At 38.7% G+C, this 13685-nt stretch overlaps 1 protein-coding gene across 1 annotated transcript in view; it reads left to right on the plus strand.

Annotated features, from left to right (window-relative positions):
- MYH15 (myosin, heavy chain 15) overlaps window positions 1-13685 on the plus strand; it is a 134015-nt gene that overhangs the window by 38087 nt on the left and 82243 nt on the right. Inside the window, exons 13-18 of the mRNA XM_008588775.1 lie at window positions 960-1109; window positions 1573-1743; window positions 7939-8115; window positions 9218-9350; window positions 12236-12303; window positions 13247-13334. Coding sequence (XP_008586997.1) covers window positions 960-1109; window positions 1573-1743; window positions 7939-8115; window positions 9218-9350; window positions 12236-12303; window positions 13247-13334 — 787 coding nt within the window. The remainder of the gene's footprint in view (window positions 1-959; window positions 1110-1572; window positions 1744-7938; window positions 8116-9217; window positions 9351-12235; window positions 12304-13246; window positions 13335-13685) is intronic.

Here is a 13685-nt window from a genome sequence, read left to right on the forward strand (position 1 = left end):
GGTCACTTGTTGACAGTTGCACAATTTATTAGCAGCAGCAACAGCAGTGGCAGGACAAGGGCTATGGATTACAGATTCCTAATCTACTACACCAGTAGTTTTCAAACTTGACTGTGTGTGATGTAAAAGGAAAAATTATTTTGGCACTTGTTAAAATGGCAAATGGGCTTTTATTTAGGGCTTTTGCAAAAGGGAGGGAGATGGGACTCAAATATGAATACAACAAGGATACGTGGAGATTTACAGCCAAACAACAGAGGGAGGGGATCAGTGCATGGACAATTACTAAGAGGAGACTTCAAGTGTAGGAGGATTCTTGCTAAAGGCAGGCCAAGAACCTATACATCAAAGGTATAAGATGAGGAACTTAATCAGGTATCTAAAGTGACTTAGCAGGATTCTTGTTGCAACTGGGTTAGGAATGCCCGGGACAGGTAACATTGAGACAAGGGCTCACAGGAGCCTAACTAAGTTTGGTCAAGGAGAGTGTCTTCGTCAATAAAAATCAGGTGTGGATGGTGTTCGAGTCCAGACTCGGATTCACTAGGTCTGGGAATTGGCCTGAAAGTTTGCATCTTTGACAAGCTCCCAGTTGCTGCTGATGCTGCTGGTTTAGGACCACACTTTGAATGGTAGGGCTTTAGAACACACTGCCGCACCATAGCCCAAGATATTTAGTTTTTTAACAAAACTGTAGGAACATGATTTCTCTCACCTAAGCTTTTGGTAGAGAGGCACCTAGCTCACTTCTTTTTCTTTCCCTTCTCCTTTCCTCCTCTCTCTTTCCCTTCCTTGCTTCTTTCTTTCTTTTCTTTCATTGTATTCAGCAGAATGCTACAACCACAGAAGTTCAATAAATACATCCTGATTTGTCTAGAAGGTGGTTGCTGATAGAGAATGCCCAGGATTAAAATGAACACTGCTGTCAGGTAAAGGAGTGTTTTCAATGTGATTTCTAGGTAATCTATGCTGTTGGTGCCTTGTCCAAGTCAATATATGAAAGAATGTTTAAGTGGCTGGTGGCACGTATCAACAGAGCCCTGGACGCCAAGCTGTCAAGACAATTCTTCATTGGCATTCTTGACATCACTGGTTTTGAAATCCTTGATGTAAGTACATTTGGTAAAAATGAAGTCAATTCATATTTACGAGGACATTAGAAAATGTGACTTGAACGTGAGAAAATATGGTCAAAGCATAATGAGAATGGTTCTGTGGAAACCTTAAAGGATACCTTGGTTGGAAAGGAGCTATAATTAATATTATTAATAATAATAATTAATAGTATTAAGAATTTATTTCTTAAATTCAGCCTTAAATAAAGATAAATAAAGGTAAAGAAATCTTTTATGATTTTAAATTGTAATGCCATTAAGTGTCATTTTTATTGTAATAATCTTTAGCTTGTAGGTACATCTGAAGGAGGCAAGAATTTAATTGAGCATTTGTTACTTGTTGGGTCTATTTGTCATTATATGATAGTGGTTATGGTTTTCTCTTTACTGCACATTCTTGCAAGTGGACCTCAATCTTATTTTTATCTCTTCTTCCTACTCATTCATATCTTTGAAGTATAATAGCCTTGAGCAACTTTGCATTAATTTTACCAATGAAAAATTACAACAGTTCTTCAATCAGCACATGTTTGTTCTGGAGCAAGAGGAATACAGGAAAGAAGGCATCGACTGGGTGTCCATTGACTTTGGTCTGGATTTGCAAGCCTGCATAGATCTCATTGAGAAGGTATAATATGTTTTTTTTTTTCTTGTCCATTTTCATTCAAGGAGAATCGTCCCTGCTTACCATGGTGATCCATGTCAGTAATCAGGCTCTGTCAGGAGATAGGATGTGGGCAGGAGAGCCCTGCACATTTTCTCTTAATGGTCTTTGGTGTAGCACTGTGGCGTCCTACCTAACATCCCCTGTCAGTCGCCCCACTCCATCATCTCCAGTGCAGACTGTCGCTCCACGTTCACTGCTTATGCACAGCCTTCACTGTTAATGCATGAGCAAACTCGTCGAGATTAAAAATGGTCATGCTCTTGACTGGAAAAACACAGAGCTGAAAATATAAGCACTGTAGGGCCTGGCTGATTAACATAAGGTGAATGAGTATACCCAGAGCAGCTTAACGAAATTTGGCAAATTAGCATGCAAACAAACAACTGCTGTAAATCCTCAAAGCCACTACCTTGCAGGATGTAGTTTGTGCATTTAATTGGACAAGTACCAGTTAGTTTAAGTAATTTATGACAATACTTCATGGCTTATTAGTAAATTAGCTGCAGTGGATGGTTTCTGAATTCAGTGATGTCTCCATACTCTGAAATCTTTCTGCGTGCTCTGCTCTGGGAAAGACTAACGGGGTTTGCTGGGGGGATTCTGTATGGTCTTTTCTGTGGCTTTGTCCATGGGAGCAAGCCTCTCAGCACGTTAACAGTCACATGCCCCTTGTGTCTTGCCATAATCATGGATTGCAGTGAATTTTGGAGACAGGTCTGGGCAGGCTGAAGCCTTTAACTTTCTGAAAGCTCTCTAGTTATGCTGTCACATTTGATTCTCAACTACCCTGTCAGGAAGTAGCTAGGGTGACTGACCTCACTGTTGTTTGCAGGGCTCAGATTTTACCAATCAGTGTTCTATCAATTTTATTTGTTAGGCTTCAGATGAAACTAAATCTTCTTTGAGAATAGCTATTATTCCTAATAGGAATGGACATCACACTGATTTTATTTATTTTATAACCAGTGAACTTCCTAGGGGGAGGACAGGATGATTAAAAAAATGAGCTGATTAAAAAAAAAAATGAACCAACCATGATCTGGTAAATATTTTCTGGCATTATAAAAGCTGTAGTTTTTGGATTAAAGATGAAACAAAAGAACTAGACATCCTCAAAGAGAAAGATATAGCTTCTGGCAATTGTCACCTGTAATATCTGCTTACTTTGATTATGACAAAATACTGTTTTCAGGCAGGAAGATGGGACATAGACATTGTTCAGGTCCTGATAGGTCTGTGAATGTTACTGATTTTTAGTTGACCTGAAGCCTATTGCCTCATTTATGCCAGTCTCAGGTATTCCAAATAACACAGTAGCAACGTGGATGTAATTTCCTGTTTTATTTTCTACTGATATAATAAAATGAGAAAAAAAAAATACTGATCAGATGATAGAAGAAAAATATGTCTTTGTTTTCCTATGAACATTTCAAAGGAATTCAGGTCAGACAGTGAGGAATTCCAAAACTTTTCTTGAAAAGAGTCTACTTTTTGAAAAGACCTATTATGTTGATTCAAGCTATCTGAAGAAAATTTGTAGCAAATATTAATAATCAAACTCACTCCTTGAAATAGAATGAATCATGGGAAGTTTTTAAAATTCAAAAGAACAAAAAGACAACAATATATACAAAATGTCTTATAGCATGAACCTCTATGTATTTATAAGAAAAAGACATTTTCATAATAAAAGTTTTATATTTTTATGTTTACAAAAAAATTACAACAAAATGAAATAAAAAATGTATTTTAACATCACTTTTAATTATTAATTTGGCCTTCATGCTTACAGTGACCTCCTTTCATATATATGCTGTGAAGAAATCTATTAAAAGATTAGCTCACACTTATTTCATTACTTGAAATATTCTAGATTATTTAGAACTTGAGCATCAGTAATTTACATATTAAAGTATTAACATATGATTACATATTTATGGTTATAAATAAGGTATTGGTGAAGAAATTATCCCTATTGTTTCTTAACAAATACACCCTAAATTATCTATTTAGAAACTTGTTACTCCTTCAGTGTAGTCACCATGGAAAGCTATATACTTCTTCCAATAATTCAGGTCTTTTGGAACATTCATTATAGGATTGGAATTAGGATAAAGTTTTAGAATTTAATCAGCCTCAAGAGAAAATTTGCTTTAATACTTATCATCTTACTGGCTTTTGAGTTCAAATTGTATTACCATTATTTTCCTTATTTTCTTGAGTTGGCCCAAATGACTTTTGATGGTTTCTGCATAATAATATATCATTGGACAAGAGGAATTTTACATGTGCCAGTAGTCAATGGTATCAGATATCCCAAAGAAAGTTCTAAAATATTTTAAGTCCTGGCAGCATTTTGGCATTATGTAAGTGTTATTGCCCTCTAAAGGGAGCTCTTTGGATATGCTAATTCTGGTATTGGTAATATAAAATGAATCACATTCATATCTAATTATATCTTGTATGCACATGAATATTTTCTTTAAACACATAGCTTCATTATTTTTTTGTTGGCAACTCTTACTTTTTGTCTGTTGACCACAGCAAAGCAGCCCAGATCCCAGAACTCAATCACCTGTCAATTAGTTACTTAGCAGGAATTCACTAAAGGCCTATACTTTAGTCACCTCAGGACCCACTATGCTAGGAGTTATGAGAAATACAAACCCCAGAAGCCATCGTCCTGGCACTCAAGGAATTCTGACATAATCGGAAGATATCTTAAAACTACAACTTTTTTTTCATTAAACAAACAAGTAAATCTGTTTAGTAACTACTTATTTTGATTACTTCCCCTCCACCCCTTTGGGGAGGGATGGATTCCTTCCTTAGGGTGTTGGGGATGGCTGAACATGACATCCAACACTGGACAGATGAGATCAACATCTTATTAGTCACATACACTCAGAGACCACGGGAGCTGGACACGCCATGCCATGCAGGGCCACATGGGGGTTGTATCAGAAAAGAGTGAACAAGCAAGTGCTTTGGGAGGCAGGTTTTGTAGTAATAGTAGGGTGAGGTGACCGTAGGTTCCCACAGAAGGATATGATAGGCTTGTTTGAATAATTCCACAGCCTGGCAGGGAACTGAAACCCATTACTCAGGGATAAGCAGGTACCGTGCCTAGTCCCTGTCATAGAAATGTTGCTTGGCAAGGGGACCTAACCCATGGGAGGACAATGGGGAAGAAAGCTTGTGATTAGGTCACTCAAGCTCCTCTTGGTTTTCTCCAGATGTTAAGGCACATGTAATGTTGGGCCTTAATTACATACTACACTACTATGTATAAGACTTTGAATTAAATGTTGCAGAAAACCTAAGTATTTGTTATAAACAGCTCTTGTCTTTAGGAAATATGCAATCAAGTAAAAAATTTGTAAGTCTAATAAGTGTAAATATACATTTTAAAAAATTATGTGTGGTATAGATGCAAAAAGAGGCACAGACAAAGGCCCAAATAGATTATAACAGCAGAAGTTATCTTTGCCTGTAGGAATCTAGAAAGGCCTGGTGGGGAGGAGGGTAAAATTTCCACTAGATCTTAAGGAACAAATATAATTTCAGCAGGTCAAGATAGGGAGAAGGGTGGGGGCCATGCAAGAGCAAAGGCAGATACAGGAAAGCAAAGGAAACATTCTGACCTGTTAAGCAGTCTGGTTAGAGCCAGAGTACAGAGAGAGAAGTACCTAGAAGAAAAAAAGGAGGGTCAGATTGTGAGGGGATTTTAATTAATTCATACCTTATTTTAAGGCAATGGGGAGCCAAAGAGAGTTCTGAGCTGGGCAATGGAGTAGTCAGAGCTGATTGTGTTTAATCTGGTGGGTTTGTGTATGACATCTGGGACGGGAGGAAAGGCTAAAGTTGAGGCAGTTAAGAAGCTGTTGTAGCCATCCAGGAGAGAAACCGAGAGGTCCTGAACCAGGACAGCAGAAATGGAAGCAGTAAGTGACAGATGTTCGAGAAGAAGGCAGAGTGGATAATATCTGAAGAGGGGGAGGTTAGAGCACTAATGCTCTGCCACAGACTCAAACCATTGACTGTGCAGTATAGGACAATGGATGCTATGGGGAAGAACATAATTGCTTTTTTCCTGACCTATTTGAAAATTTATTTGCTGGAGGGCCCCATAATTATTAGAAGCTTTACACCTCTTGAGCACTCAAGAAATGGAGAAGACACTAAAGAAACTTTTCCCTCCTCAGCAGTTTGGTTGTTACATTTTGAGCTATAAAGCCTACTTGCTTAACATAAAACTTCTATTGATCCCTGGTTTCATTAAACACTCAGGGAAATAGCAGTCCTTGTGTGTGGGGACTGCACTCCTCGTGAGGCTTTGCTGCAAGCCTCTTCCTGCTTCCTAACTGACACCACCTCAGGAAATGCTTAAGTTTTTAAATGATTCATTCCAGTGTTCATTGAAGGTTGGCTATAGGCATGGTAGGAAAATACTGGTGCAAGGTAGAGTCTGTGCCTCCAAAAGTTACACCAGTGGATCCACTCTTTAATTTATCAGATTCTTCCTGTCCCTTCCCCCTTCCTTTCCTGTTCTTCTTCCACCTCATTTCTCACTTTGCAAAGAACTCATGAACTCATTATTGTCAGGAGCAAGACAGGTGGAGATTTCACTTAGATACTTCACATCCTCACTTTCTGCATCATTCCCCACCTAGATGAAGGAAGGTACCCCAGAATTCTTTAGTATAAGAGCTATTGGTAGAATGTTTTTCAATATACCTTCTATAAAATACAGGTTCTAGGTCTATGAGAATATAGAAAGAGGTAAAAAAACAACAACAGCAACAAAAAAACCCCCCATAGTACATATATTAGAGTGATAGACTCAGGGGGACCAAAAACATGGTTTCAAAAATCTGATGAACCACCACACAGAAGAAGAGTTAGACCCATTTGTATGGCTCCAGTGGAATGATGTAGAACAAGGGATTCTAATCTATCACCCATCCAGAGCCTTGACTGATGGTTGGTGGGTTCTCTCTACAAGAAAATATTCAAGCATAAACTAACCAACCTTTTAGAATAAATTAGGTTGGTTGGACCAGCCTTAATGTCTCTTCCAAACATGAGAGTCTATGGTTCTTAGATACAAAGGGTTGGTACAGAATCATGAAATCTATGTCCTTGGGGCAAAGGGTCATCTTCTATTTTGCTTTAGCAAACTTTTAAAATTTTATCTTCATCCATCCCTGTTCCCAACCGATGATCCTTTTCAATCATAAAACAAATCCCATCACTTCATGTTAAAACTCTTCAGAGGCCTCCCGTTACACTTCAAATAGAACCTAAACATCTTAACAAAGCCTCTCAGGCCTTTGGGATCCAGCACCGCTCACCTCTCTGACATTTTCTCATACCACGTGCTCCCTCCAGCCAACTTTGCTCTGTCACGCTTGCCGGTGGCTGGAACTCGTACTTGCCAAGTGTGCTTCTGCCTCAGGCCTTTGCACTCTTCATTTTTCATTTTTTTTTTTTTTATAAGATGACCGGTAAGGGGATCTCAACCCTTGGCTTGGTGTTGTCAGCACCACGCTCACCCAGTGAGCGAACCGGCCATCCCTATATGGGATCCGAACCCATGGCCTTGGTGTTGTCAGCACCACACTCTCCCGAGTGAGCCACGGGCCGGCCCTTCATTTTTCATTTTGCCTCAAGTAATTATACACAGATCTTCTCAGGTTGTTGTTCTCATTCAGGTCAAAGGGGTCTTGTCTGACCACCCCATCTAAAATAGCTCCCACCCAGTACCCCTCTATCTCCATCATTCTCTGTCTCTTTACTTTGCGTGATTTCTTCAGAAAACTTACATGAAACTAAGTTATTTATTTTTTATAGTTGTCTGTTCACCTATTGTCTGTCTGCTCCACTAGAATGTAAGCACCCTGAGGACAGGCACTTTGTGTATGGGGCTCACTGCTGTACTGTATGCCAGCTCCTCCTGGTACCAGTATTAAATAGTTGGTAGTTAATAAATATTTGTTGAATGGATGATTGTCTAGTTATTTGCAGAGTATCCTTCCTTTGTCAACTGATTATGTTCCTGGCAAAGAATTTATACTGACCTCCCTACTGAAAATACTGTTTCTTAGTGGGTTTTTTTGTTTTTTTTAAAATCTGCTTGTATTGCCTCTCCATCAGCCAATGGGCATCCTTTCCATCCTTGAAGAGGAATGTATGTTTCCTAAGGCTACAGACATGACTTTCAAGACCAAAGTCTTTGACAACCATTTTGGAAAGTCGGTTCACCTCCAGAAGCCCAAGCCTGATAAGAAGAAATATGAAGCTCACTTTGAACTTGTCCATTATGCAGGAGTGGTAAGTTACTTCTAGACCGCCAGCCCTGAATTTTCCTGACAATATTTCAAATACACTCAGCCAGAGTCATTAGATAATATTTAAGTTAAGTTTAGATTAAATGAAGAGATGAACAAAATATATCTCAGTTCCAGAAAAAAGGCAGTGTAACCTTTCAGCACTCAGGAAATAAAAAACCCATACTACAATAGCTTTGCATGTGCATGAGGTCAAAAGTCTCAAAATGAACTCTGTCACCACATCTCAAAGCAAAAAAGCTTCAGAGAGGCATGGAGGCCATCAAAGTCATGGTTTTTTCCCTATTTGTCCTTCCTTTTAACTTAACATTGTGCGAATGAGTGATTTCAATTGATCTTTTTATTGAAGTTTTTTTTTTTATTCTCCCTTAAAGAAATAGTCAATGTGAAGTAATGATCTCCAAACTACGGCCGACAAAGGTTTCTAATGACCCTCACTGCCTCTCCTCATTTCCCCGCTGGTGTGTCTGCCCTTTTTTCCTGCTTTTCTGTTTCTGGCTAGTGATTCTGGGTGGAACAAAAAAAAAGAGCTGATAAAGGATAAAATGCTACTTCAATCTAAAAATGACCTGCCAAATGTACACAGATATGCTTATAGTTCTCTTCTTTGATAGCCTGGCATGTTGATTATGATATTTACAGTAAAATAACATTGTAAGTGCTAATGTTTTTTTGAGCGTTCACTGTATGTCAGGGAAAGTTGGATTATTTTATCTATTCTTGCCTGTGAAGGACTGCTGATGTCAATTATTTCTCCTGGAAATAGCATTTGACCCTTCCTCCCTCCCTCTCTGTCCCTCTCCCCCTCTCTCCTGCTTCTTCTTCTCTCTCTTTTTCTCTTTTTTCCTCTTCTTCCCACCTCTTTTTTTTTTATTTTTCTTTTGGCAATGTAAATGGCAAAGCTTGAAAATCTCTTTGGGCTGCACAATGGACTTCTGGAGTATTACCTAGTACTGTTACTTCAAACTGATTTAAAGTTAAAGGACCCACAGTATTTGTGATGCTTTTCGAGTAATGTACAATTTGCTATGTCAATTCATGCATTTTTCCCCCATTTGTTACCTAAAATACATGCCTTTCCAAAGGTTCCTTATAACATCAGTGGTTGGCTTGAAAAGAACAAAGACCTTCTTAATGAAACGGTGGTGGCTGTATTTCAGAAATCTGCCAACAGAGTCCTGGCAAGCCTTTTTGAAAATTACGTCGGTGCCGACAGTGGTGAGTCACACAATCTGCCTTGATTTTCCAGCCTCAGAATGAAACCCATGGCTATCCCAGCTGCTACTAGAGTCCTTGCTTCTTTCCTGTGACATCTGTTTCTGCTCCCAGTGGTCTGAGTCATCCCCTCTTATTAGCCTCGTTGTCTTAAGGCTGGTGATTCTTCCGGGAATCTAAGATAGATATATTTCAAGGAGTCTGTTCTTGGCCTGCTTTTAACTTCTACTTGACCTAGCTGCAGAGAAAGAACAAAAATACCATGTTTTGATGAATGATTTTGAGGAAATAAGCCCCTCCCCCCACCAATATGTATCTATATTCCTCAAATATCTAGAAATTCTCTTTCTCAGGGCTCTGTGCACTTGAGGTTATTATAAACTTCATGACGGCAGGGATTATGTCTGATTTGTTCAACTATAGCCTCCAGCATGTAGCAAATGCCTGTTTAGCAGGCATTCCATAGATGTATATTGACCAACTGAAAACTAATCTTGTTTAGTAGTTTGTAATTTACAAAGCAATTTTAGATACATTATCCTATTCAATCCTTGCCATGGCCCTTTCAGATACATACAAAGGGGAATCTCTCCCTATCTTACAGGAAGAGTAGTGTCCTGAATTTCATGTACCTACTAAATGGCAAAGCCTCGGTATGAAGCAAGACTTCTGTTTCCTAGCCTAGGGTCTCTTCCACTCTCGCTGTCTCCCAAAACGAGAGATGAGCAGGCTGCATGCATTTAGGATTCAGTGAAGACTTCTGCACCATTACACAAAGGATTTGAAGATGCTGAGCCCAAGTTGCTAACAGCAGCCTTAAGACTGGACTAATGCTGACTACAGAGGGAAGTGTTCCATGATTTACAACAAAAGTCACAGACTGACAGCCCCTGACCAGAACCTGGCCTTCAAACATGTTTTGTTTGATTCATACAGGTTATGAAATCGGAAGATTTCACATGCACGTTTGGATTTCCCTTTTCTTTTGAAAACTAGAAACTCTTGAAAAATGGAAAATCTGGTCGGCCTGGGTTCAGATTTCCCCATGGCAACAGTGGGACAAAGTGTACTAGCTGCTCTTCAAACGGGACATGCACTCCTTTTTCCTAACATTCTCACCCTCCTATTATCTTACACCCAGCTTCTTTTTAACTCCTGGCGCCTCTCTGGCTGATTTGGGACTCCTAATGACACGGTCAGAGAGTAGAGAGAGAACTTAGCATTTCCTGGCTTCATCAGCACATGATGACATAATTCAGGAGCATGCCTGAAATCCTCTGGGTCTGCCTCAAGGGGAGGTTGAGAAATGGAAGCTATTGTGTCAGACCCTGCTAATCCTCAGGCAGTGCCTGATTCTAATAGCTTCTAAAGTGCTTCTGGGAAGTCTCTTAGATAGTGGCCACATAAGTTTATGGCTCCCAATTGAGTAATTCTCTGATCATAAGAGATCAGAGAGTGGTTCAAGAAGAGAATTAGAGAGGAAATAATCTTCTAACTCTTTAGGGTGTGTGCTGTGTTCTTTGGAACCAGAAGAGAAGAATTGTCCATAATGTCCTTTTTTTGTAATTCTTTAAGCACTCTCTGAAAATGCTGAACTCCAAGTTTCTGACTCATCCAAACACTTAATTGCCCATAATAATTATACTTTCTTCTGGGGAATCTAAGAACTGTAAAACAGAGTTAAAATTCTTTTAAAAAAATTAATGGAAGGCAGTATTATTTCCTTTTCATAGATGAAGAAACTGTAGTACAAAGAGGTCAAATGATTCACTTAAAGGACCTGGGGAGCATCAAAAGGACATTAGTGATTAAGCTTCATGACATCTGCCTCTGCACAGTTGCTACTCAGGCCCAGAGAATATTTTATTAGCTTTTCATATTGACAACTAGCCCATTTTCTCCAGGTTTCCTGCGCATTTTGTTGTTGCTGCTGTTGTACACTTTAGTGAGTTAGCACTACAGAAGTGTTTGTAAAACAGTTTGGCTTTGGCTTAGCATAGATTCTTTTGCTTCAAGAAAATGGAAATAGATTTATTATTTTTTATAAATCATAAAAGTAATACATGAGGATTGCCAAAAACACAGATAATATAGAAAAACTAAAAAGAGGAACATAAAAATTACATAGAGAGAGAACAACTGTTAACATTTTGGTATATATGCCTTCCAACTTTTTTTTATGTTTATAGTCATCCATAATGCAACCGCACTCAAAAATGTATACACACTCAGGATCATAATGTACAAAATATAGGTTTTGTGACCTACTTTTTGTTTTTTTTTTTAAAAAAAGACGACCGGTAAGGGGATCTTAACCCTTGGCTTGGTGTTGTCAGCACCACGCTCACCCAGTGAGCTAACCGGCCATCCCTATATGGGATCCGAACCCGGGGCCTTGATGTTATCAGCACTGCACTCTCCCGAGTGAGCCACAGGCCAGCCCTGTGACCTACTTTTTTTCTTAAAATAGATCCTAGAAATATTTCCACACTAACTGTATGGATCCCCATCATCATTTTCAAAGGTTACAGTGTCTCATTGTATGTATATTCCTTCACAGTTTAATTAATCAATTAATATTCGTTAGTTAACCAATAACCAATCCTACTGATAGACATTGATTAATTTTATTTTTGCTGAATTTTTTTTGCAGTGATTAAATAATGCTTCAGTGAATATCTTTGCACAGTTGTCTGATTATTTTCTTAAGGGAAAGCACCCAAAATAGACGTTTTCTGTGGAGACATAAATATTTTTGAAGCTTTTGGTAGATACTGCCATATTGTTTATAGAACTTTGATGAATTTATGTTTCCATCAGGAGGGTATGATAATGTGACAAAAAAGAGCTTCTTTTTAAATGTTTTTTTCTTCCTCTTTTTTTTTTAGCTGTACAGTTTAGGGAGAAGAAACGCAGGAAAGGAGTTTCATTCCAAACGGTTACGTCTCTGCATAAAGTAATTTTTGATTATACTAGTCATATATTAACTGCCTCAAAATCTGCGTATGTTATTACTTATATGAAATTTCACATCTTCAAATAAGGATAAAGTCTCTGAAGTTAGTCAAGTGGGAAGAGTAGAAGTTGTCTTCATATTATTAAGGGCTTTAGAGGACACCATGGGGCCCCGCCTAGGTCCCCCTTATCATCTTCATATTATTAAGGGCTTTAGAGGACACTATGGGGCCCCACCTAGGTCCCCTTATCATCTTCATATTATTAAGGGCTTTAGAGGACACTGTGGGGCCCCGCCTAGGTCCCCCTTATCATCCCTGCACACGTCTTCCAGCTGATATGAATATTGGTTCATAACAACTCCCTGTTGCCAGAATTGGCCTTGGCCAACTAGGAAGCTAAGCTACTTCTTTGCCCTCCCCTCCAGACTGCGGTCTCTCTCTTGTCTTGAGAGGGGGACCGACTTTGGTGCAATTGGTGCCTCTGTGCTCACAGCTCCTGTGGGGATCAGACTGACGTGAGTCCACACCATTGCTTTCTTTTCACCCTGCTCTCCCTTGCTTCCCTCACTCTCCAAATAAGTCCCTTGATCCAGAGCTCCCATCTCAGATTCTGCTTCAAGAGAATCTTCCACAGAGAGAAAACTTGAGAAACAATTTATTTCTTCTAGACATTTTATTGCCCAGTCACAAGTTATTGCTATCAAATTCAAAACAAGTAGAGGTGATTCACAATGGAACTTTGTCAGAAAAATAATGACTTGCCATAGGAAAGAAAGAATGTGCTTTTGGTAAGCAGCAAAGAATGTCAAAATTCATTATTTCACTGTTGGTATGTATCTTGTCTGTAAGATTAAGTTGATAGATTTGGAGACATTTGTGAAGTAGATTGGTGTTTTGGTGATTTGCAAAGTGATTTTATGTTTATTTTGGTCTCTATTTTAGGAAAACGTAGATAAATTGATGACTAATCTGAAATCAACAGCACCTCATTTTGTGAGATGCATAAATCCCAACACAAACAAAATGCCAGGTAAGAACTACACTTCTTTGTAATCCACTCTAGGAAATACATTTTATTTCAGCAATGTTGAATGGTATTTTTTTTTCTAAGAAACATTTACTGATCCCTTTTATATAAGGGTAGATTTTCAGAAAAAAAAGTGAAAGTAAGTTGAAAGTGAGGTCTTCAGAACCTTCTCAAGACTGCCTTTGAATTGAGATTCAAGTGGACATGCAAAAGGATTTCACAAAGAGACTCAACTGGGTAATATTAGTGTGCTTGATATTACCATTTAAATTTCTCCTTGAATTATATGCTAAAATGTGGATGACCTCCTATGCCATTGTCTACAAGGGCAAAGTGTAATAAAAAGGGATTGAA

This window comes from Galeopterus variegatus, unplaced genomic scaffold (assembly GCF_000696425.1).
Source record: "Galeopterus variegatus unplaced genomic scaffold, G_variegatus-3.0.2 Scaffold132, whole genome shotgun sequence".
NCBI classification, from domain to species: Eukaryota; Metazoa; Chordata; class Mammalia; order Dermoptera; family Cynocephalidae; genus Galeopterus; species Galeopterus variegatus.